Below are 23,080 nucleotides of genomic sequence, written 5' to 3'. Positions count from 1 at the left end.
CCTAAAACGGACCTCGGAGTTAGATCTCGCTGCTTGAATGTGCAGTAAGGAAGAGCTTTGCAAAGGGTGAGATGGGCTCATGTAAAGCTTGCCCCATCCGGCTGTTTCCCTGCTGGAAAAGCCAAATCCAGAGTTACCTTCATCAGCTCCGGGTGGAGGCTCCTTCCTAAGCTTTCCAAGATGTTCTCCATCTTTCCATGGCTGCCGGAGTCATCTTCTGCAAAGGGACAAGAAGCAGATGTGGCAGAAGCACCTGGCCAGAAGGGTTCCACCACAAATACGCGAACGACAAAAGCGCGTCTGACTAAACCGCGGTGACAAAACCGCGGCGTCAAAACCGCGGAGACGAATGAGCGCTGAAGCGCGCCGACAACAGCACGCCGACAGAAGCGCACTATAACATAACCCTAAAAATAACCCTAAACCTAAACCTTACCTTAACTTAAATTGCGCTTCTGTTGGCGCGCTGTTGTCGGCGCGCTGTTGTCAGCGCGCTTTTGACATCGCGGTTTTAGCCCCACGGTTTTGTCAGCGCGCTTTTGACGTTCGCGCTTATGTTGTGCCACGGGCCAGAAGAGGCAAAGGTTTCCTCTGGAGGACCTGGGAGGTTGGGATGAAGGGCAGGGAAGCTGGCCAGGAATTTCCCATCCCACCAGCAGGGCCACAGATCCAGCCACTCCCAGATGCCACGGAGGTGACCTGGCTTTTGTCCTTCAGCTTCACCCTTCTCTGTTCCCGGAACTGCTTTGGATGCAGCCTAGCAACACAACCCCCAAAGAGGGTGTGTGTGTGTGTGTGTGTGTGTGTGTGATTGCATAAAGACCTGTCTCCATCCACCACCATCTCCCGCTCTACTGTGTGTGTGTGTGTGTGTAGTTGCATCAAGGCTGACTGTCAGGTTTCCTAAAAATGCCCTAATTGATTCATGAGTATCGAGCCAAGTTTCAATACAAAACTAGGCGTTTATTAGGAGCCCCATTAGGCAAGGGATTTTTACAGTCAGATCTGAGCCTCGTTTGAATTATAGCTGAACTTTACCCCTGTTCCTCCCCCTCCCCTCAGTCTGTGTCATAAATCACATTCCCCAATGAGGTGCACCCCTCCCAAGCCTGCTGCAGTAATCGGAGATCCGATTTTAGCCGAAAGTATGCGTGGAATGCGCTCTTCTCCCCCCTTTCCTCACTATGGCAACTTTAGGAGTTGACAACCTGCCTCCATCGCAGGTTCTCACCAGGCATGAACTCCGCCGCGTCCTTCTTCTCCGGCCCCAGGCCCTCCGTGTTGGTCTGGATGACCTTCCGCAGAGTGGCCAGCCAGTCTCCCATCTCCGACTCCGTTTCCGCTGCCAGGTAATGGCTGTACTTATCCAGCATCTTGAGCTCAAAGGCATTTCGGCGCATCTTGGGGCACTTGGGGAAGAAAGGCAGGGGACCTTTTGAAGCCGGGGTGTATGTGGGTGGGGGTGAGGGTGACCCGTCCCTGCAGCCCACCTTCCCTTGAGGTGCTCAACCAGTTCTCGCTTTCCTTTCCTTGAACTTGGCTTGAAAATATTTCCCAATAACCAGGAAGAAATAAAATGACTGACAGGAGACAGGCAGAGAGTAGAATAGAATAAATATTAGAATGAAAGAATAGAATAGAATAGCAGAGTTGGAAGGGACCTTGGAGGTCTTCTAGTCCAACCCCCTGCTCAGGCAGGAAACCCTACACCATTTGAGACAAATGGTTATCCAACATCTTCTTAAAAACTTCCAGGGTTGGAGCATTTACAACTTCTGGAGGCAAGTTGCTCCACTGATGAATTCTTCTCACTGTCAGAAAATTTCTCCTCAGTTCTAAGTTGCTTCTCTCCTTGATTAGTTTCCACCCGTTGCTTCTTGTCCTGCCCTCGGGTGCTTTGGAGAATAGTTTGAGCCATACCAGATCCTCTCTAGCATGAATCTGCCTCTGGCACTACAAAATCTCTAGCAAAACCTTTTGCAAGTCCTTACCTGCACAACGTCTATGCAGGAGTCCAGGAAAATGCATCCTTTGGATTCCTTGGAAATCTTCTCGTCTTTGTAGGAATTGAGGATGTAAGAGCCGTCCGGAAGTTGTGTCAGGTAGAAGTATCTTCTCTTGAACACCTAAGGAGGAGGAGGAGGAGGAGGAGGAGGAGAAGGAGAAGGAGAAAGAGGAGAAGAAGGAGGAGGAGGAAGAGGAGGAGGAGGAGGAGAAGAAGGAGGAGGAGAAGAAGAAGAAGGAGAAGGGGAAGAAGGAGGAGGAGGAGGAGGAGGAGAAGAAGGCGAAGAAGGAGGAGAAGAAGGAGGAGGAGAAGGAGGAGAAGGAGAAGAAGGAGGAGGAGGAGAAGGAGAAGAAGGAGGAGGAGAATGAGAAGAAAGAGAAGGAGGAGGAGAAGGAGAAGAAGAAGGAGAAAGAGGAGAAGAAGGAGGAGGAGGAAGAGGAGGAGGAGGAGGAGAAGAAGGAGGAGGAGAAGAAGAAGAAGGAGAAGGGGAAGAAGGAGGAGGAGGAGGAGAAGAAGGCGAAGAAGGAGGAGAAGAAGGAGGAGGAGAAGGAGGAGAAGGAGAAGAAGGAGGAGGAGGAGAAGGAGAAGAAGGAGGAGGAGAATGAGAAGAAAGAGAAGGAGGAGAAGAAGGAGAAGAAGAAGGAGGAAGAGAAGAAGAAGAAGGAGAAGGAGGAGACGAAGGAGGAGGAGAAGGAGAAGGAGGAGGAGGAGGAGAAGAAGAAGGAGGAGGAAGAGAAGGAGAAGGAGAAGGAGGAGGAGAAGGAGGAGGAGAAGGAGGAGGAGAAGGAGAAGAAGAAGGAGGAGGAGGAGAAGGAGGAGGAGAATGAAAAGAAGGAGAAGGAGGAGGAGGAGAAGGAGGAGAAGAAGGAGGAGGAGAAGGAGAAGAAGGAGGAGGAGGAGAAGAAGAAGGAGAAGGAGGAGAAGGAGGAGGAGGAGGAGAAGAAGGAGAAAAGCTCACTATAGGACACCGTTGATCTTCCAGTATGAATTCTGCTCCATTCTGCTCATTTCTACTCGAGATACGAGTCCAGAATCTTGAACCTCATGCAGAGTAAAGTAAGTTATGGGCCATGAATGCTAACATGCTTGTGAAGAAGGCACAGAAGAGGCTGTACCTCCATGAGAATGCTCAGGAAGGTAAATCTATCCCAGCATCTACTTCTGTCCTACTATCGTAGCACCGTTGAGGGTGTCCCTGACATACGGCATTCTCGCATGGTATGGGAGCAGCTCTGCAGGGGACAAAAAACGCTCTAAAGAGAACCATTCAAACTGCCCAGAATATCACTGGGCTCTGGCTACCAGACCCCGGATGACATCTTCGCATCTCGCCGTTTTGAGGAAGTTGCATAACATTCTCAGAGACTCTTCCCATCCCGCTTACAATCTGTTGCCTTCGGGCAGAAGGTACAGAAGAATTAAAACTTGGACCTCGCGTCTTCTGAATAGCTTTTATCCCAGAGCTATCATCGCACTCAACAACGAACTAAAGGGCCACCATCAGCGAACGGTTGGAGAGCATTACTTGGTCCGTTGTGGGGATGCTTGGGGGGTTTAGGGGGCGGGGAATTTTTTTGGTAGGTGGGGGGGGGGGTGTTTGGGGATTGTCATGTGTGTTGGGCCTGGTCTCTGGGGGTTATGTGAATTTCGTTGTATGTGTCTACTGTATACATACCAGTGGTGGGATTCAGCCAGTTCGTACCATATAGGGAGAACCGGTGGTTAACTGTTCGATCAGTTTGGTGAACTGGTTGTTGGAAGAAATCATTAGGGCAGAGAACCACTTCTCAAGCATTCAAGCTCCTCCAGGAATTATTGAGGCACCTTTCCCACCCAAAACAAACCTAGAACCCATTTCCTTCTCCTTCCTGCTGAGGGAAACCCAAGTGCTCCCCTCTTACCTTCATGGTGACAGTGATGGTACTGTTGACGTTAGCCTTGTACAGCCAGCCTTGCCTGATCACACCCCCCTTTTGGGAGCAGAGCGAGGAAGCGTCCTGGAAGACAGAAGAGATCAAAATGACTGCAAGGAAAGGGGACCAAGTGGTATAGCTCAGGGGTCGGCAAACTTAAAACACTCAAAGAGCCATTTGGACCCGTTTCCCACAGAAAAGAAAACACCGGGAGCCACAAAGGTCCAACCGGAAGCCCCCCGTTCAATTCTGGAGCTGACCGGAAGTTCAGTTCCCCCACCATAGAGTCTCCTCCTAGCGCGGCATCCTTTTTCCTCCACCTGTCCTAACTGAAAGCCCTATCAATTGTGGGGACAACTGGAGAACCCTCCCTTTACCATAGAGTCTTCTCCTGGTGCGCTGTGCTTCTCTTCCCCCACCCCCACCGGAAGCTCCTGTCAAAATTGTGGTGCCGACCAGTGACGGAGCCGCAGCAGAGGGAGGAAAGAGCCACATGCGGCTCCAGAGCCACAGATTGCTGACCCCTGGTATATCTCAATGAACGTTCCCACCCAACAAATGTCTCCTGTTTCAGTTAGGCAGGAGGGGATTGCACCTTTCTGGCAAAGGTGGGGTGGGAAGGAGGGAAGCTCTGGGAAGGCATTCTCAGGAGGGCTCCAGGGATATGGGCAGCGAGGGAGAAAGCAGAGCGGTCTCAAGGAACAGGGCTTATTTGATGGCTGTGGATGGTGGAGGTGGTGATCATGGAAGAAGAAGGGTTAGGACGTGAATTGAGGGGTGAAGGAGAGGAAGAGCTAATGGAAGGCGCTTCACTAATGGAAGAGTGTTCGAAGACTACAGTTGGTCCAGAACACAGCAATCTCCCGAAGGAGGCTGTGTTGCGTGCCTCCTTGTGGCACCCAGTGGGAGCTTCGTGCTGCACCCGGTGGGAATCTCCAGCGCGTCTTTCTCACCTCGTCTTTATCAAAGTCTTCATCAGTTTCAAAGATGTGGCTTGGGACCTTTTCTGGCCTGAAGGATTTGCTAAAGTTGAAAACAACCAGTTTTACTCAAATTACACCATAATTAAAACACCCCATGATACTAATAATTAACATAGGAAGGCTGCCCCCCCGCCTGAAGGCTATTCTTGGGGGCCAACTCACCCACAGGGCACCATGACTTTGAAGAATCCAACCCACGGATTCCTCCTCCCAATCTCAGTTGTTGGGTGGTCCACATATTATGCGAAACCCTTAATTGTTTGATTAAACCGCTCAGATCCTCAGAGGCCGAGGCAAAAGACACGGGTTTGGCCCTACAAATTGCGGCATTGTAAAATGCCCTCCAACGTTGCGAGCCCAGGCATGCGAGGAACACCCACCCCGGGAGGGAAGAAAGGCTTACCACGGTAACATTCGGAAATCGCCAGAATATTCATCGTATTTGTAGTTCACAACGTACCAGTCCGAACTGTAGGCTTTAATGCACTGAAAAAGAAAATTGAAAACCCAGCTTAATTGCCTGCGTAGAAACGGGAGCAGCAGAGAGAGAGACAGCCCAAGGGGAAGCGCAGAGTGCAAATTCCTTAAGGAGCAGCTAGGAAACGAGATGCATAAAGAACTGGAGGAGTGGGATTGGCGTTCTCCATCCCTCGAAGCCCCACTTGCCCAGCCTCTTCGGATGTGGCTGTTTGGCAGACAATGGCTGGATCCCTGGGGAAGGGGAGGCAGCTTCTTTGGGCCCCCAACGGCAAGAGAGTCTCTACTGGGATGTCTTCTGACTGAGGCATCCCGAGAGTCTGAAGCCAACTCCTGGTCCCAACAAAAAAAACCTTTTATTAATTGACTGTGAATTCTGCTCATTCGCATCCAGCAAAGTCTTTCAAAGGAGGATTTACAGTCACCGACCTTATCTGGCTTGGAGAGCTGCCAGGCTGATATTCTGCAGAACTCGGCAAGGAGTCTCAGAGAGTCACAAACCAATGAAGCAAACGGATGTCTCCTGCAAACTCCACTCCCCTTTCGCTCCTCTTTTATTTCCTCTGGGAGGGGCCATTCATCGTCCACCTGTGGCCTTACTCCCAAGTCGACCCCTGTTCTTTAGCTCTTCCCTTCGTCTGGCAACTCTGTGCATGTGCACACTGGGAACAGGCTCCAGCTGTTCTTCTGCCTCACTGATGTCTGACTCTGAAGGCAGCTGATAACTGTCATACGGCTCTGGCCCCCCCTCTGCCTCCGACACAGAGCCCTCATCAGAGCCTTCCCCAGACTCCAGGACTGGCCCATGTTCCTCCCCAACCTCCTCACTCTCCGAATCTGCTGCCAGCTCTGCTGGCCCCTGGCAGGCCACAACAAGATGGGGGATCGAGCTGGAAGACTTCGCCAAGGTCTATCCTCTGGTTTATCATCACTTACAACACTTCATTTAGTGCCGGGAGATAAAATGGCACTGAAAAAGGTAACTCATGACTGTTTTTTACACTTCCGACCATTGCAGTATCCCCATGGTCACCGGATCAGAATTCGGACTCTTGGCCACCGACCCCTATTTACAACGGTCGCCGTGTCCCAGAGATACGTGATCTCTCCTTGTGACCTTTCTGCCAAGCAAAGTCCATGGGGGGGGGGGAACCAGGTTCCCTTAACGAGCGTGTGACTAACTTAACGACTGTGGCAAGAAAGATTGTAAAATGGGGAGGGGGGACTCACTTAGCAGTTGTCTTGCTTAGTAACATAAATGTTGGGCTCAATTGTCGTCATAAGTCGGGGACCACTATGTGAGACTATGACTCACAGAAATGATTTAAAACTCTGGATCTCTCCCTTTGGAGAAGGAATGGCTATTTATGGAGAGGATTTCCCCCAGCATTTGAACATGGGAGTCTCTTAAATGGGGCCGATTATAAGAGTCACTTAAAGGAAAAACGATCGCTTTTCGCCCAGAAGTGGAAAAACAAATTAACCCCAAATGAAGATGAAATAATCAGAAAAATTATGGACTGTGCCGAAATGGATAAATTAACGAAAGAAATACAGGGAAAGGAAGAATCAGAATTCTCCCAGATAATGGGATAATTGGTATAGATGGATGGAGCAAAGAAATAAAAAAGCAATGAAAGAATAGAATCACACTTAAAAATAATAGTTATGAGTAAAACAAAGGGGGTCACAATTGGTGAAATCAACTCAGGACGATAGCTGGCGTAGAGACTGTAGAATGCTAGAGAAAAAAAGGAAATGATATGAAACAAAAACGGGTTTGTGGAAATACCAATCCCCAAGAAAACATAAACTGGGATTTGAAAGAGACACCTATCACACTAGAAAAAGAAAGGAAGGGAAGAAGGAAGGAAAGGAGGGGAGGAAGGAAGTAGAGAATGGAGGGACGAAGGAATGGAAAGGAGTGGAGGGTGGAAGAGAGAGAAAGAGAAGGAGAGATAGTAGGAGAGGAAGAAGAAGTATGGAGGAGAGGTAAGGGACGAAGGAACGGAAAGGAGTGGAGGGTGGAAGAGAGAGAAAGAGAAGGAGAGATAGTAGGAGAGGAAGAAGAAGTGTGGAGGAGAGGTAAGGGAAGAAGAAAGAGGTAAGGAGAGGTGGGTGGAAGGGAGAGGAAAAGAAGAAGAGGAGGGAGAAAGAGAAAGTAAAGGAAAAGCGGTCTTTAAAAGTAGCGCAGGATAAATGGTCCTTCCGTGGGGTCAAAATTCTGCAACACAGGATAATTGTCTGTGCCCTTAAAGACTTCTGCAAGGGAGGGAGTTTTTAAAGAAACAAAACGTGTGACTCGCTTCCTCTTTTGGCAACGCTGAAGGGTGGAAGCTGGCCCGGCCAAAGCTTCTGCTTCCGCTCGAGAGACTGATTACAACTCCCATCATCCTTCTCTAGCCAGGAGGCTAGAGCCGTTGAGGAGAGGTTTCAAGCATCCCTTCCGTGGGCCTCGGGAGTGGAAAGAACCCCACGGATAACAAACAGGGCTCTCAAATTGTCCAAGAAGGGCTCGGAATGAAAAAGCTTCTCCTTCACTATTGCTCTGGTGTCGTCTCTAACAATTATTTGGAGACCTCCGTCGGAAGGAGGCTGAACGTCGTTTTGAAAAAAGAGAATACGATCCCTTCTCAGAAATCAGGAGAAAGGAAAGCTCTCCACTTCCTCACCTACAAATTAAGAGATGAACCTGCTGCTTTAATGTCATGTATTTATCAGACCAACTCACTCTCTCAGAGAGACTCTCGTAGTCCCAAGGCCAGCGGTCCTTCTTCCCCCCCCTTCTGGCCATGATCAAGGGCCCCGTGACCCGTCAAAAGCGTGCCGACAAAACCGCAGCGCTAAAACCGCGACGTCATCAACGCGACGTCATCAACACGCCGACAACAGCGCTCCGACAGAAGCGCGATTTAAGTTAAGGTAAGGGTTAGGTTTAGGGTTAGGTTTAGGATTAGGGTTAGGGTTAGGTTTACAGCGCGCTTCTGTCGGCGTGCTGTTGTCGGCGTGCTTCAGCGCTCATTCGTCTGCGCGGTTTAGAACTCGCGGTTTTGTCACCGCGGTTTAGTCGGGCGCGCTTTTGTCGTTCGCCCTTTTGTTGGTGAACCCAAGGGCCCAATTTAGGTTCCCCCCTCCCCCCCCCAAGAAGAGAGTGGGGGTCTCACCTCTTGGACAAAGAGACTCTGGGCCTTCTTCAAAGCATCTTCTGGCACTGAGGAACGGACCGTTCTCCTCTGGCGACTGATAACCGAGAGCTGTAAGGAAAGTTGGTTGGTTGATTCCAGAATGATTGAAGACCCTCTGGGCAGAAGGAAACTCGAGGACGGGTCTCCCTGCTTGAGCTGGAGTCTTTTCAGAAGCATCTAACTAGGTTTGGAGGGAGGGCAGGTCCAGCTTCTGGGTTAGGTTAGGTGTTAGGTTTTGACTTGGACAGGGCCTCCTTGGGGGTGGCCCCAAGGCATGACACCACCTTGTAAAGGAAGGCTGTTGAAAGAAATCTCTCCGCCAAGAGCCTCCTGAGGTTGATCTGTGGGATCCTTTTGAGCTGGTGTCTCCAACTGGCCAACTATGGAACCAAGCATGGTCCCAGAACCACCACCATTTCTTTGGTGTGGGAGGCAGGGTGAAAAGATCACGGTGTCAGGCCTGCAATTACATTCCTTTTAGAATTTTGGCCTGCCACACTTTCTCTTATTTCATTATGCTGTTTCTTTAGTAGAGTTGATGGGAGGGGGGAATAGACAGGAGTAGGATTGTGGAATGTATTGTTTTCATTCTTTACTAGAAACCAAGGTCATCCTTTGTCTCCACACTAGCACACCTGACCGGAAGAAGCTGGGTGTGGATGCCAGCGTGGAAGAAGAGGATTGGACCATGTGATGGATTGTGGGTGTGGGGACAAGATCAAGAACTTTTAACTGGGTGGAATTCTGATGTCATTTCCAGTATTGGGATTAACACAGATGTGCTAAGACGTCTTCTTTATTAAATTGGAACTTTAAGGATAGTTTTGCCTTTGAGTCTGATTTAATTCTACATGATACTTGGAATGCTGACATACAGCCTGATAGAGCCTCCCCCCCCCAGAAAGGGACTGGGTGGGGACCCCACGCCTGACACCCCACAGTGATGGGGAACAACTCACTGAGGCATCTTCCATGGGAAACATGAGCAGGTCCCGGAAGGGATCGCTGTAGATCTGCGCTTTCCGTTGGCTGATCACATTCTCGTAGTCCAAAGGCTGGCTCACCTTCGTTTTTTCCTGGTGGGAGAGAGGGAAAACCACGTGCCTCGTTAGACCCAAGGAAAATCCCCGCGTAGGGTGGAACCAACACCGTAGGAGGAGAGAGCAGAAGGGGAACAGACCCCAAACTATAAAATATGGGCCACCATAGACCATGGGATGCCATCTTGGTCTCCAGCCACCTCACCTGATGTAGCAGATGGGAGTTGTAGTCCAAGCCTTGGGCCAGGAGGCTACAGCAGTGGCTACATTTTATGCAACTCGATGCCGTGAATCCCCTTTTGTGTCTTCTCCAAATAAACACACATTCTGCCTATCATTGCCCTGCCTCCATCTGCCTTCTTTAGTACGAGCCGAGGTGGCGCAGTGGTTAGAGTGCAGCACTGCAGGCCACTTCAGCTGACTGTTATCTGCAGTTCAGCGGTTCAAATCCCACCGGCTCAAGGTTGACTCAGCCTTCCATCCTTCCGAGGTGGGTGAAATGAGGACCCGGATTGTTGGGGGCGATATGCTGACTCTGTAAACCGCTTAGAGAGGGCTGAAAGCCCTATGAAGCAGTATATAAGTCTAACAGCTATTGCTATTATCTATTCTTTTCTTCCCTGGTTTTGGCAACTGGATCTTCCTCCGGGCAGGGAGTCGTGCCGTATTTTCTAAAAGTGCCAGGCCCTCGGATTAATCCGCGTTAAACCAACAAAGTGCACAGCAAGACAACGACGCTCGGATGCCTACAATTAAAATAATCTCCCATGAAAAAGGAGACGGTTTCTTTGGTCTGGAGGTTGTGATGCCAGGCGCAACCCAGGGAGAACCCTTTGCCATCCCCGGCTGGTGCCCCTTCTGCTTTTTCCTTCTTGGATAAAAGGCGATATGCTTGGAGAATACATTTCGCCCCAAAGTGGTGGATTTGCCCCATCCTGTGCCAACCGCGAGCCAATCCTCTTTCCTTGTTTTTGGGCACGTGCCAACGCCCTGGCTGCTGTCCACTCCTGGCAGAAGAACAGAGCTGCCCATGAGATAAACACGCGCTATTTTAGCCAGAATGTCTTATTTGTATTAGCAGTGAAAAGCAAAGGAAAATCTTGAGATAAACAAGAAGAATGGAAGATGACTTGCCTCAAACCATATTTTAACAGCTGGGAGATTTTAGGCTGGCGTTTCTCAACCTTGGCAGCTTTAAGAGAAGTGGACTTCAACTCCCAGAATTCCCCATCTCTTGAGCAATTTTTTTTATTGTTTTTTCCCCCTCTATAACAGTGTTTCTCAACCTTGGCAACTTGAAGATGTCCAGACTTCAACTCCCAGAATTCCCCAGCCAGCGAACGCTGGCTGGGGAATTCTGGGAGTTGAAGTCCGGACATCTTCAAGTTGCCAAGGTTGAGAAACACTGCTCTATAACATCTTATAATCATCACATTAACATTGTTATATCATCATGCCTGTATATATCAATCTTTTATCGCTTCTATATTTATATACATTCACCTACAGTTCTATACCTTTCCCTATTGTTTCTCGGCTGACTTAACTTTATTCCCCTTATGCAACCATTTATGCCAGTTATCCCATATTTCATAGTATTCAGACTCTTCTTTGTCCTTTACTCTTGATGTTAACTTGTCCATTTCTGCACAATCTAGAATTCTCTGAATCATGAATTCCCCATCTTCTAAAGCTGCCAAGGTTGTCCCACCAGGGGTCCCACCATCGCCAGTTACGGTGGCTACTGGTGAAGTTCAAGGTCATCTATTCCAGGGGTCTCCAACCTTGGCAACTTTAATAAGCCTGGTGGGCGTCAACTCCCAGCTTTGCTGGCTGGGGGATTCTGGGAGTTGAAGTCCGACAGGCTTAAAGTTGACAAGGTTGCGAGCCCAGATCTATTCAACATCCGAGAACATCCAGATCCCTGTGGATCTTAGCAATAATCCTTTTTTTTAAATAAAGTTTTTTATTTTCATAAGATATAAACCACATGGATACTATTATATAGACAACGTCGTACTGTATTATTAAATGTTTACATCAATTCATCTTACAAACAACTCCCCAAAATCAATTATTGGCTCTTCTGCTCTCCATACACCATATTTGTACCTTATCCATCACTTTCTCCTCCCTCTCTCCTCCCCCTCCCTACCTTTCTTCCCTCTGCTGTCCTTCTCTTCTCTACTTCACCTTTCTCTCTCCTTCTCCTCACTTAGCAATAATCCTTGACAGATGACGATTATGCAGGTGTTTTGAAAAGGCTCCATCCGGGGTTGGTCCTGGAACCTTTCACAGTGAGAACTTTGGGGCTGGCCCTTCAGGCGATGATGCCAGGATCATCTGCAGACTTTCCTGCTTTCCATGCTCCCCACAGCTCTTGGGAAGCCTTCAGGCCCTTCCCAGGACATTGTTGGTCTAAACCAGTGATGAAATTCAATTTTTTTTTACTACTGGATCTGTGGGCATGGCTTGGTGGGCGTGGCGTGGCTTGGTGGGCATGGCTTGGTAGGTGTGGCAGGGGAAAGGATACTGTAAAATCTCCATTCCCTTCCCACTCCAGGGGAAGGATACTGCAAAATCTCCATTCCCTTCCCACTCCAGGGGAAGGATAGTGCAAAATCTCCATTCTCTTCCCACTCCAGGGGAAGGATAGTGCAAAATCTCCATTCTCTTCTCACTCCAGGGGAAGGATAGTGCAAAATCTCCATTCCCTTCCCACTCCAGGGGAAGGATACTGCAAAATCTCCATTCCCTCTCCACTCCAGGGAAAGGTTACTGCAAAATCTCCATTCCCTTCCCACTCCAGGGGAAGGATAGTGCAAAATCTCCATTCTCTTCCCACTCCAGGGGAAGGATACTGTAAAATCTCCATTCCCTCTCCACTCCAGGGGAAGGATACTGCAAAATCTCCATTCCCTCTCCACTCCAGGGGAAGGATACTGCAAAATCTCCATTCCCTTCCCACTCCAGGGAAAGGTTACTGCAAAATCTCCCTTCCCTTCCCACTCCAGGGGAAGGATAGTGCAAAATCTCCATTCTCTTCCCACTCCAGGGGAAGGATACTGCAAAATCTCCATTCCCTCTCCACTCCAGGGGAAGGATACTGCAAAATCTCCATTCCCTCTCCACTCCAGGGGAAGGATACTGCAAAATCTCAATTCCTACCCCACTCCAGGGGAAGGATACTGCAAAATCTCTATTCCCACCCCACTCCAGGGGAAGGATACTGCAAAATCTCCATTCTCTTCCCACTCCAGGGGAAGGATACTGCAAAATCTCCATTCCCACCCCACTCCAGGGGAAGGATACTGCAAAATCTCCATTCTCTTCCCACTCCAGGGGAAGGATACTGCAAAATCTCCATTCCCTTCCCACTCCAGGGGAAGGATACTGCAAAATCTCCATTCCCACCCCTCTCCAGGGGAAGGATACTGCAAAATCTCCATTCCCTTCCCACTCCAGGGGAAGGATACTGTAAAATCTCCATTCCTACCCCACTCCAGGGGAAGGATACTGCAAAATCTCCATTCCCACCCCACTCCAGGGGAAGGATACTGCAAAATCTCCATTCTCTTCCCACTCCAGGGGAAGGATACTGCAAAATCTCCATTCCCTCTCCACTCCAGGGGAAGGATACTGTAAAATCTCTATTCCCTTCCCACTCCAGGAGAAGGATACTGCAAAATCCCCATTCCATCCCCACTCCAGGGGGAAGGATACTGCAAAATCTCCATTCCCTCCCCACTCCAGGGGAAGGATACTGTAAAATCTCCATTCCCACCCCACTCTGTGGCCAGCCAGAGGTGGCATTTGCCAATTCTCCGAACTACTCAAAATTTCCACTGCCGGTTCTCCAGAACCTGTCAAAACCGGCTGGATTTCACCCCTGGTCTAAACCCGTTTTTTCCCCCCAACCTGGGCAGCTTTTAAGATGGGTGGATTTCAACTCCCAGACTCCAATTAAAGTGGGCGAGGCTGAAAATACTACATGGAAATAATCATGGTTTCTCTACGTGGAAACACTACATGAAAACAATGATACTTTTTTCAATTTTTCTTGCTCATGACTGCAAGAAAAACGAAGCGGAAATGCTTCAGGAAGTGGCCAATGACACAACATTTTCTTTGCCACCAGGAACGAGTTTCAAAACTGCAGCTCCTCGTTTTTTCGGCTACAGCTCTGCTTGCATCTGAAGCTCCTTCTGAGAGCATCCAAAGGTATTTTTAGTTGCCGAACCAAAAACTTTCCAGCAACCACTTAGTATAGTTCTTATTGGCCGGGGAACGACTCATGGATCCAATTGAAGACTTCTGGGACAAGAATGCTTTCACCGATCCATAAATGCATCTTTTTTTCCCCCTTTCCTTTAAAGAAAGGAGGTTAGCTTCGGGCATCCGAAGTGGATACCTTCCATTTTAATTCTGCAAGGATGCGATGCTGCGAAGGATCATAGGTGGCCATTAAGGGGAACCGAATCTCCTTAATGAGCCCTTGTGCTGTTATGGAAAGCAACCCGCCTCTTCCCCCCCTGCATCAAAAGTGGCATCCATCAAAACTCTTAAGTGGTACTTAAGCACCTGAAAAAGGCTCCCTTTGGAGGCCACGGAAGCTTTAAAAAAATAAAACAGGTTGCAGGGCGAAGTCTCACTTCCATATTCTGCAAAGCAGCTGGGAAGGGTGAGGGGGAACCAGCAGTAGAAATGGAATGTAGAAATAATGCTCACAAATATGGAGGCACTTTTAGCAGCCAACTATTCTCCGTAAAAAGGATGCGACTCTCGTTCTTGAGGGGGCTCAACTCATTTTCTTTTGCTGAGGTTTAATCTTTGCTGATATTTTTCATGAAGCAGCCTGAAAGGTGGATTCCCCCCCAAAAAAACCCCACAACTGAATAGGTCATTCTGTCTCACTTAGCAACTTTGGGCTCAATTGTGGACATTAAGTTGAGAAGTATTTCCGGTTCCACCACAAAACCACGGTAGAATAAAGCGCGCTCGATGAAAGCGCGTACGTGACGTCATCACAGCACGACGAAAACAGCACGCTGTGAGCGGTAAACTTAAAATTAACGCGTAAATCTAAACCTAACCCCCCCAAACCTAACCCTAAACCTAACCCTTAACCTAACCCTAAACCTAACCCTAAACCTAACCCTTAACCTAACCCTAAACCTAACCCTAACGCTTAACGTAACCCTAACCCTAACCCTAACCCTTAACCTAACCCTAACCCTAACCCTAACCCTAACCCTAACCCTTACCTTTATGTGAATCGGCTTGCTTTAATTTTATTTTTATTTTTATTTAATTTATTTTTTATTTTATTTGTCGCGCTGCTGATGACGTCAGGTACGTGCTTTAATCGGGCGCGCTTTAGTGGACCGCGGTTTTGACGGGTCACGGTATTTCCAAGGGTGGCTTTCACATACCTTTCCTACCGGTTTGCAAATGTGTACGCGCACACATTTCACATTTCCCTATCTACGCCCGGCCTTCCGCGCATGCACTTTGCTGAAAAAAATGTCCCTAAATATGACAAAATAGACCCAGGACGGGTGGCCGGCTGTGATCCCAACCGCAATTTCTGCTACCCGTTTCGGCAAACCAGTCCAAACTGGCTGAATACCTCTTCTGAGTATCTCTAGTCCAGTGGTGGGTTGCAGGCGGTTCGTCCCGGTACGGGCGTACTGGTGCCTGCCCGGAACACTGGGTACCGTTCTGGTACGGTGCTCCGGAGGTCCTGCTCACCCGCCCGAGCTCCTTATCTGTATTTGAGCTCTTCGGCGTTTCCGCACACGAAGCACACGCCGGCAGCGCGACGCTCTGCCAAGCAACTGGAGCATCGTGGAGGCTCACGGAGGCATCGCAAGAGATAAGGACGCATGAACACGCTGTGTACATTCATGTCAGTGGTGGGATTCAAATAATTTAACAACCGGTTCTCTGTCCTAATGACCAGGTGGGTAGGCGGGGCTTAGTGGTCATGTGACCATGTAGCCATGGCCAAGTCAACATCACTCATGTCGATGGGCGCTTCGCCTTAGCTGTTACAATGGTAATAAGGGTTAACCGGAGAGGCAGTTTCTGTAAGCAGGGCAATAAAGATTCGGTTAGAAACAACACCAGAATGTTTCCTTCCTGCCTTCCTTACAGGATTAGCCCTGTAAAGTGGGGAAAAAAACGAAAGATTATTTCTTCCAACAACCGGTTCTCTCAACCTCTTAGAAAGTTAAGAACCGGTTCTCCCGAATAGGTGCGAACCGGCTGAATCCCACCACTGATTCATGTGGTGGACGCCAGGCCCCACTGCACCGTATGGGTTGCACCGGGATCCGGAACCCACCACTGCTCTAGACTGAACCTAGCTGGATCTTACATGAGATGAGGTCCCACCAGTAGGCTCCCCAGTATGGGTCAAAAGAACGGCAGGCAGCCAACAGCTACTTCCCTTCCCCCCCAAAACCTTGGATGGGTCAGATCTCCGGAGCTCCTCCAAACCGAGAAATTCAGCAGGACCCAAAAAGATGCTTCTTAAATTCCGCCAAGTTCATCCCATGAACTCAGTTTCAGTTCGGCCTAAATTCACACCTGTTTTGCCATCCCTGTTTGGGACAATTATCCTCTCCACCGAGCCCCCGAGGCCTTCAAAGAAGATGAAAGGAGATCGCGCCCCAAAGCCATCCTGCAGAGCTCAGACACCCAGATCCCAGCTTCCTCCTCCTCCCCACAGCAGACTCCAATTAAAGCAGAGGCCAGGCTGAAATTAACGCCATTAGCAGACAATAGGTTTCTCTCCAGAAAGAGGGCAGGGGGAAGGCGATTTGAACCAGGGATGAGCAAAACAGAAAACCGGGGATCACCAGAGATCCACAACAGTCTCAGCCATCTAGTCTTCTTCTGAATAAAGCCCTTATGGGTCACAGCCAAGATATAAGAGATCAGACAGAGAGCAGCTCTGTAAACAGAAAGTCTTGGCAATCATTTCTTCTGAACGGGAGGTTGGAAAAAGTGGCCTCCATTTCCCAGACATTCATATTCTCTCTCTCTCTCCCTCTCCCTCCCTCCCTCTCTCTCTCTCTTGCTATCTATCTATATCTATCTATCTATCTATCTATCTATCTATCTATCTATCTATCTATCTATCTATCTATCTATCATCTATCTATCTATATCTATCTATCTATCATCTATCTATCTATCTATCATCTATCTATCTATCTATCTATCATCTATCTATCATCTATCTATCTATCATCTATCTATCTATCTATCTCTATCTATCTATCTATCTATCTATCTATCTATCTATCATCTATCTATCTATCTATCTATCTATCTATCTATCTATCTATCTATCTATCTATCTATCTATGTATCATCTATCTATCATCTATCTATATCTATCTATCTATCTATCTATCTATCTATCTATCTATCTATCTATCTATCTATCATCTATCTATCTATCTATCTATCTATCTATCTATCTATCTATCTATCTATCTATCTATCTATCATCTATCTCTATCTATCCAGCCAGTGTAGACTGGCAACTACCCGGAGGAGAGCCTTCTCGGTGGCTGCTCCGACCCTCTGGAACGAACTCCCCGTGGAGATCCGGACCCTCACCACCCTCCAGTCCTTCCGCGCCGCCCTAAAGATCTGGCTGTCCCGTCTGGCCTGGGGTTAAGATTCTAACCCCACTCAAATTGTGTGACTGTTGTGTTTTTAATAATGATGTATTGTCTGTATGTTAGAAATTGTTTGTCCTCCCCCCCCCCTTTTTGAACTGTGAGCCGCCCTGAGTCCCCCCAGGGAAAAGGGCGGCATACAAATAAAGGGAAAATAAAATAAAATAAATAAATAAATCTATCTATCTATCTATCTATCTATCTATCTATCTATCTATCTATCTATCTATCTATCTATCATCTATCTATCTATCTATCATCTATCATCTATCATCTATCTCTATCTATCTATCTATATCTATCTATCTATCATCTATCTATCTATCTATATCTATATATCTATATCTATATCTATATGTATTTAGTGTCACAATCCCTCGTATGCCCCAATTATGGGAGGAAGCTAACTGCTGATAGACAGAGAATGGAAGCAGCTAGCTTCCTCCCATAATTGGGGCATACCAGAGGTTGTGACACTAAATACATACCTACAAATAAGACAAATAAATACAAATACTTCCCTGGCTCTGCTGATAAGGAGGAGGACCTTGTGGCTTAATGGTTAAGACATCTGCCTAAGATGTAATACAGCACAGGTTCGAATCCCAGTAAGGGTATGGCTAGCTGATGAGAGCTAAACAGCTTGAAATAGATCTATACTAGTCTCCCTTTATTTATTTATCAGCACAAATACAACACACAGACACACACACAACACACACACACATATATATATAGGTTCTTTATGGACACAGTCAAATAAAGGAGGGATAATGATAACAATGTATACACATGCATGGATACAACATAAGAAAAGTAGATGCAAATTGTAGACAGTGATTTGGAAAGGAGCATTAGAAATCTTTGTTACTAAATATTATGGATGTTTAGCCAGAATAGGCCACAAGGATTCAGTGTTATTGAAGGATATTCGAAATAGCAAATGAAATGCCCGTATGTGGTTATGTTTTAAATCTTGATATATTTTATCATGAAGGGCGTTTAAACAATGATAGTCAAATGAAAATGGAGGTATGATGATGGCAATATGTATAAATTCCTTCTGAGTTAAAATACTTGAGTTAATATGAATTATGGTTGATGACTGTGGAAGAGATGCACGGAAGTCTTTTGGAACCAACTGATACACTTTCTACAGTATGTAAAGGAGGAGGGTTCTTTGTGTTGTGTCTGTTTTGAAAATTAAAAATAAAAAATATATTAAAAAGAGAGGTTTTTTTTATGCTGGAAACCCCAGAAAAGTTTTGAGCCTCTGCTCCCGTCTCCAGGGATGGCAGTTGAGCAAGGGAGGAACACATTTCATCCAAGAGGCCAACCCCAGGTCAGAAGGGAAAGTTGGAAAGGGATATTCAGGAAGGGCACCCAGCCAGAGAGAGAGAGAGAGAGAGAATGTGTGTGTCATGGAACGGAAACGTGGGCGTTTTCTTCCTGTTCTAGAAGTGCGGTAATGCCTGAAAACGTAGTTATTACTTCTGATTTATGCAGCTACCCCTCTCTGAGTGGCTCTCGGCGGATTACAGCCCTTAAAAACTGCAAAAAGGAGCAATAGCAATAGCAGCTAGACTTATATACCGCTTCATAGGGCTTTCAGCCCTCTCTAAGCGGTTTACAGAGTCAGCATATTGCCCCCAACAACAATCCGGGTCCTCATTTTACCCACCTCGGAAGGATGGAAGGCTGAGTCAACCCTGAGCCGGTGAGATTTGAACCGCTGAACTGCAGAACTGCAGTCAGCTGAAGTAGCCCGCAGTGCTGCATTTAACCACTGCGCCACCTTGGCAAAAACATATCAAACCATATTAAAAAAAGCTAGCCCTAAAACACGACAGCCGAGGATCTATGGCGCCACACAACTATTGTATAAGCTTGATCACACCATCAGGTCCTTGAAACTCTCTTGTCTATATACGTGTGTTGTGTGTGTAAACTAACCCAAAAGTTAACTGTGGCCAATGCAATGCCAGCATCTGTTTATCGAACCATGCCACATCTGTTTCTGCTACGGGAGAGCAAGACAAACTGCATCCCTCCCCCAAACAAAGCAATTCTTCCTTCCAGCCGCCGGTTATTTCCAAAGGGACTCCAAAGCCCATCATTTTAAGGCGGAGGAAAAAAAGCTTAAGAAACCTCTCATATCATTCTGGGCTGGGGAATTCTGGGAGTTGAAGTCTAGAGTGCTTAAAACGGCCAGGCTTGGAAGGCAATGTGGTAAGATTGTGCTTTGATTTGATTTCAACCTACATTCTAAAAAGACCCCCATTATTATTTTTTTAAAAAATAAAGCATTTTATTTTGCATTGGTGCAAGCAAGCCAGAGGTGGCGCAGTGGTTAGAGTGCTGTACTGCAGGCCACTTCAGCTGGCTGTTATCTGCAGTTCGGCGGTTCAAATCTCACTGGCTCAAAGGTTGACTCAGCCTTCCATCCTTCCGAGGTGGGTGAAATGAGGACCCGGATTGTTGGGGGCAATATGCTGACTCTGTAAACCGCTTAGAGAGGGCTGAAAGCCCTATGAAGCGGTATATAAGTCTAACTGCTATTGCTATCTATCTATCTATCTATCTATCTATCTATCTATCTATCTATCTATCTATCTATCTATCTATCTATCTATCTATCATCTATCTATCTCTCTGGGTGAAATGAGGACCCAGACTGTGGGGGCGATACGCTGACTCTGTAAACCGCTTAGAGAGGGCTGAAAGCCCTATGAAGCGGTATATAAGTCTAACTGCTATTGCTATTCCCCCCCGCCCCTCTCTTCATTTGAGCTGCTTTCGCTTTGTTTTAAATAAACAACGTTCGAAACCCATCCTCTCTCTTAGGACTGTGACTAAAAATACTTGATTCTGTTGGGAAAAAGTTACCCAAAGTCAGATTTATCGATTACAATTACCTTAAGCAGGGAAGGTAGCTGGCTAGTTCTCCATCTGTTTTCGAATGATTTTATCAGAAGGGGGGGGAGAGTGACCAACCACAAGGCCAAAGAAGCACCATTTGACCCCCCCCCACGCCCCCCACCCCCAAGTCAAGTTTGCAAGCGTCTGCCCCACCAGGTTGGATTGAAACCGAAGTTTAGCTTTGCTTAAATCCCATTCGATGAAGCAGAAAATTCATACGGGCATCTCCCTCAAGAGGAGTTCCCTTCACAGCATCTGTTGGGCATCCCAAGGGCATGTTACCATCTGCCTCTCTCGGCTCCTCGGAGCTCAGCCAGGCCCCCGTCTCTGCCAGACGAAGAGGCTTAAACGCTCTCTGCACATGGACGTAGGCTCTCCGGCGCTTTCAGAGCAGGAAAACTGGGGGTGTGGGGGGGGGGGGAGGAGGGTGGCCAATGCTTGCAGCCACTCCATCTAAGAGCGGAAGGGGCCTCTTCCCTGGTTCTTCGGGGCAAAGGAAAACAGCTACCATCACCCCAGCTGTGGAAAGTGCCAAGACTTCTCCCCTCGCCCACACCTCCTGGCATCCCTATTAGAAAAGATTTCCCCGCTGGTCTCTTGGCTCTCAATTCTGACGTTTTGGATGAAAGAACCTGCTGCCCTTCGCAAGTGTTTCGGAAGACGGCACCGCCAAAAAGCCAACCCCCGGGGGCAGCTGTGGGCGACGTTTTTCATTTCCTGCCTTGGCAGAGCGGCAAGAGGCTTGGCTTTCGCAGGAACTCAAGCCTTCCAACGGAGCCGCCCTCGTGACTGGGCCTCCTCTGGCAGCCTTGGCGCCTCTGCTCATTTAAGGCCCCTTCCAGGCCCTCGGTTCCATTGGATATTTGAGGGGTGGGGGTGGTGGGGCGGCCTCCCCTCCCCAAACCTGCCACGTGTCAGTGAGAGGAGCAGATTTCCTTCCTTGAGGGGCGGCCGGGGGTTTGGGGGGGGGGGAAGCTCTCCGAAGCAGCATCAGATGCTGGAGGTAGGAGTGAAAGGGGAGGGGGTGTGTTAGCAGGTGCATGAGAAGAGATGCCCTGTTGGACCACTCCTTCATCCACTGGGGAGTCCAGGATGCTGGCTCTGCCCAGCTGGATGGAGGCCTCTTGGGTGGGGGGCTTGCTCCAGATTGCCAACAGCTTCCAGGAAGAAAGAGAGAGAGAGAGAGAGAGAGAGAGAGAGAGAGAGAGAGAGAGAGAGAGTCTCTCTCTCTCTCTCTCCCTTTCTCTCTCTCTCTTTCCAGATCCCGTCTCTCTCTCTCTCTCTCTCCCTCTCTCTTTCCAGATCCCGTCTCTCTCTCTCTCTCTCCTCTCTCTCTCCCTCCCTCTCTCCCTCCCTCTCTCCCTCTCTCTTTCCAGATCCCGTCTCTCTCTCTCTCTCTCTCTCCCTCTCTCTCTCTCTCTTTCCAGATCCCGTCTCTCTCTCTCTCTCTCTCTCCCTCCCTCTCTCCCTCTCTCTTTCCAGATCCCGTCTCTCTCTCTCTCTCTCCTCTCTCTCTCTCTATCTCTTTATCTATTTATCTATCTATCTCTGTTGGATGCTCAGCCTCTCGATGCCCAGGAAAGGGTCCAAGACCCCGGATCCAAAGATGGGGCCGGGTGGGCGGAGGGGCTTGGGGGAAGGAGGGGTTCCTAGGAAAGCTCGCGGGGAGGGGTGGGGGGGCCTTCCAACAGGGGGGAGGGAGAGCTGGGGGGCTTGACAAAGGCGGGAGGGGTCCTCGGAGCATCCGCGGCGCTGCCTCTCCCCTCTCTCCTTCTTGGGGGGGTGGGAGAGGCGGGCGGGGCGCCCTGCAGCCCCCTCCCATCCACCCGCGGTCCAGGGCGCCTTTGGGTCTCCTCCCCGCCCGCCCGTCCGCCCGCCTGCCCGGTCCCGCCTCACCTGCGCCGGGGAGCTCCGCACCGCTTCGGAGACGCTGTGCCGCAGCTCGGCCGCCGTGCCCGGCTTGCTCAGCCGCTTGGTGAACTTGCGCACCTCCGCCGCGGCCATGGCCGGGCAGCCCGCGGGACAAAGGCAGAGAGAGCCGGGCGGGGCGCGGCGGGGGCCGGGGGAAGCGGCGAAGGCTGCTGCGGGCGGAGGGCTCCGAGCGCCCCCTGCCTGCCTGCCTCGCCCGGCCGGAGCTCCGCCGCTGCCCCGCGCGCAGAAGAACGCTCGCTACTCCGCCCCGCTTGGCGGCTGGGCTCCGCGGGGCGGGGACGATGGGCGTTGCAGTCCCCGCGGCAGGGAGGGGGTCCCGCGGGGAGGGAGGGAGGGGCGGAGAGGGGAAGGGGCGCCGGGCCAGGTGAGGCTCCGCTCCTCCCTCTCTCCCTCCCGACGGGGGTCCCGCGCTCAGCCGCCTTTCGGGGTTCGGGCGACCCCCCATTGCAGTTAGAGGCTCCACCTCCCCTCAACGCCCCCACTCTTCCAAGGAGGGGGGTCTCTAAGTGGAGCAGCAGCTTTCTGGGACGAGACGCACGGCAGGAGCCGCAAGGGGGCCGCGGAAGAGGCGACAGGGCAGGGGGCTGCAAGGCGGGAGACCCCCCCCCTTCCCTGCTCCCGAAAGCTGGGACTCCCCCGAGGGTCTCCAGGGGCAGGTGGGGCAAACCCCTCCCCCTAAAAAAAAACGTCCCTAGGTGTATCTATCCAGAGGCTGCAAGGGCAGATGTGGCTCATTTTGGGAAAGGGGGGGTACCAAACCCCCCTGGAAGGGAGCTGGGCATCCTTTCTGCTCAGGTTGGTCCAGGTGATGCTTTTTGGAAAACCCCCAAAAAGCCCCTCCGAAGTTTTTGGGGATGGAAAACACGGAACAAAATGGACCAACTTTGAGCCAAGCAAGAAACCTTCATCCTGCTCTCTTGTGTATGTGTGTG

At 49.4% G+C, this 23,080-nt stretch overlaps 1 protein-coding gene across 4 annotated transcripts in view; it reads right to left on the bottom strand.

Moving 5' to 3' along the window:
• Window positions 1-22,356, bottom strand: part of DOCK11 (dedicator of cytokinesis 11) — a 106,641-nt gene extending 84,285 nt beyond the window's left edge. For 2 of the 4 annotated variants that reach the window (XM_087727756.1, XM_087727757.1), the window contains exons 1-9: window positions 22,113-22,348; window positions 9,523-9,639; window positions 8,543-8,632; window positions 5,305-5,387; window positions 4,872-4,941; window positions 3,907-4,002; window positions 1,992-2,126; window positions 1,232-1,409; window positions 138-217 (exon numbers count right to left, since the gene is read on the bottom strand). In XM_087727756.1, the coding sequence (XP_087583882.1) occupies window positions 138-217; window positions 1,232-1,409; window positions 1,992-2,126; window positions 3,907-4,002; window positions 4,872-4,941; window positions 5,305-5,387; window positions 8,543-8,632; window positions 9,523-9,639; window positions 22,113-22,220 (957 nt within the window). In that variant the 5' untranslated portion in view covers window positions 22,221-22,348. Of the gene's footprint in view, window positions 1-137; window positions 218-1,231; window positions 1,410-1,991; window positions 2,127-3,906; window positions 4,003-4,871; window positions 4,942-5,304; window positions 5,388-8,542; window positions 8,633-9,522; window positions 9,640-22,112 lie in introns of all 4 variants that reach the window. The other 2 variants (XM_087727759.1, XM_087727758.1) reach the window with 2 other exon arrangements.
• Window positions 22,357-23,080: the final 724 nt, after the last annotated feature.

Source organism: Thamnophis sirtalis, unplaced genomic scaffold, assembly GCF_051295495.1.
Source record: "Thamnophis sirtalis isolate CommonGarterSnake01/CBP01778 unplaced genomic scaffold, rThaSir2_p1.2 scaffold_13, whole genome shotgun sequence".
Taxonomy (NCBI): Eukaryota; Metazoa; Chordata; class Lepidosauria; order Squamata; family Natricidae; genus Thamnophis; species Thamnophis sirtalis.
This window is presented reverse-complemented; position numbering and strand designations above follow the sequence as displayed.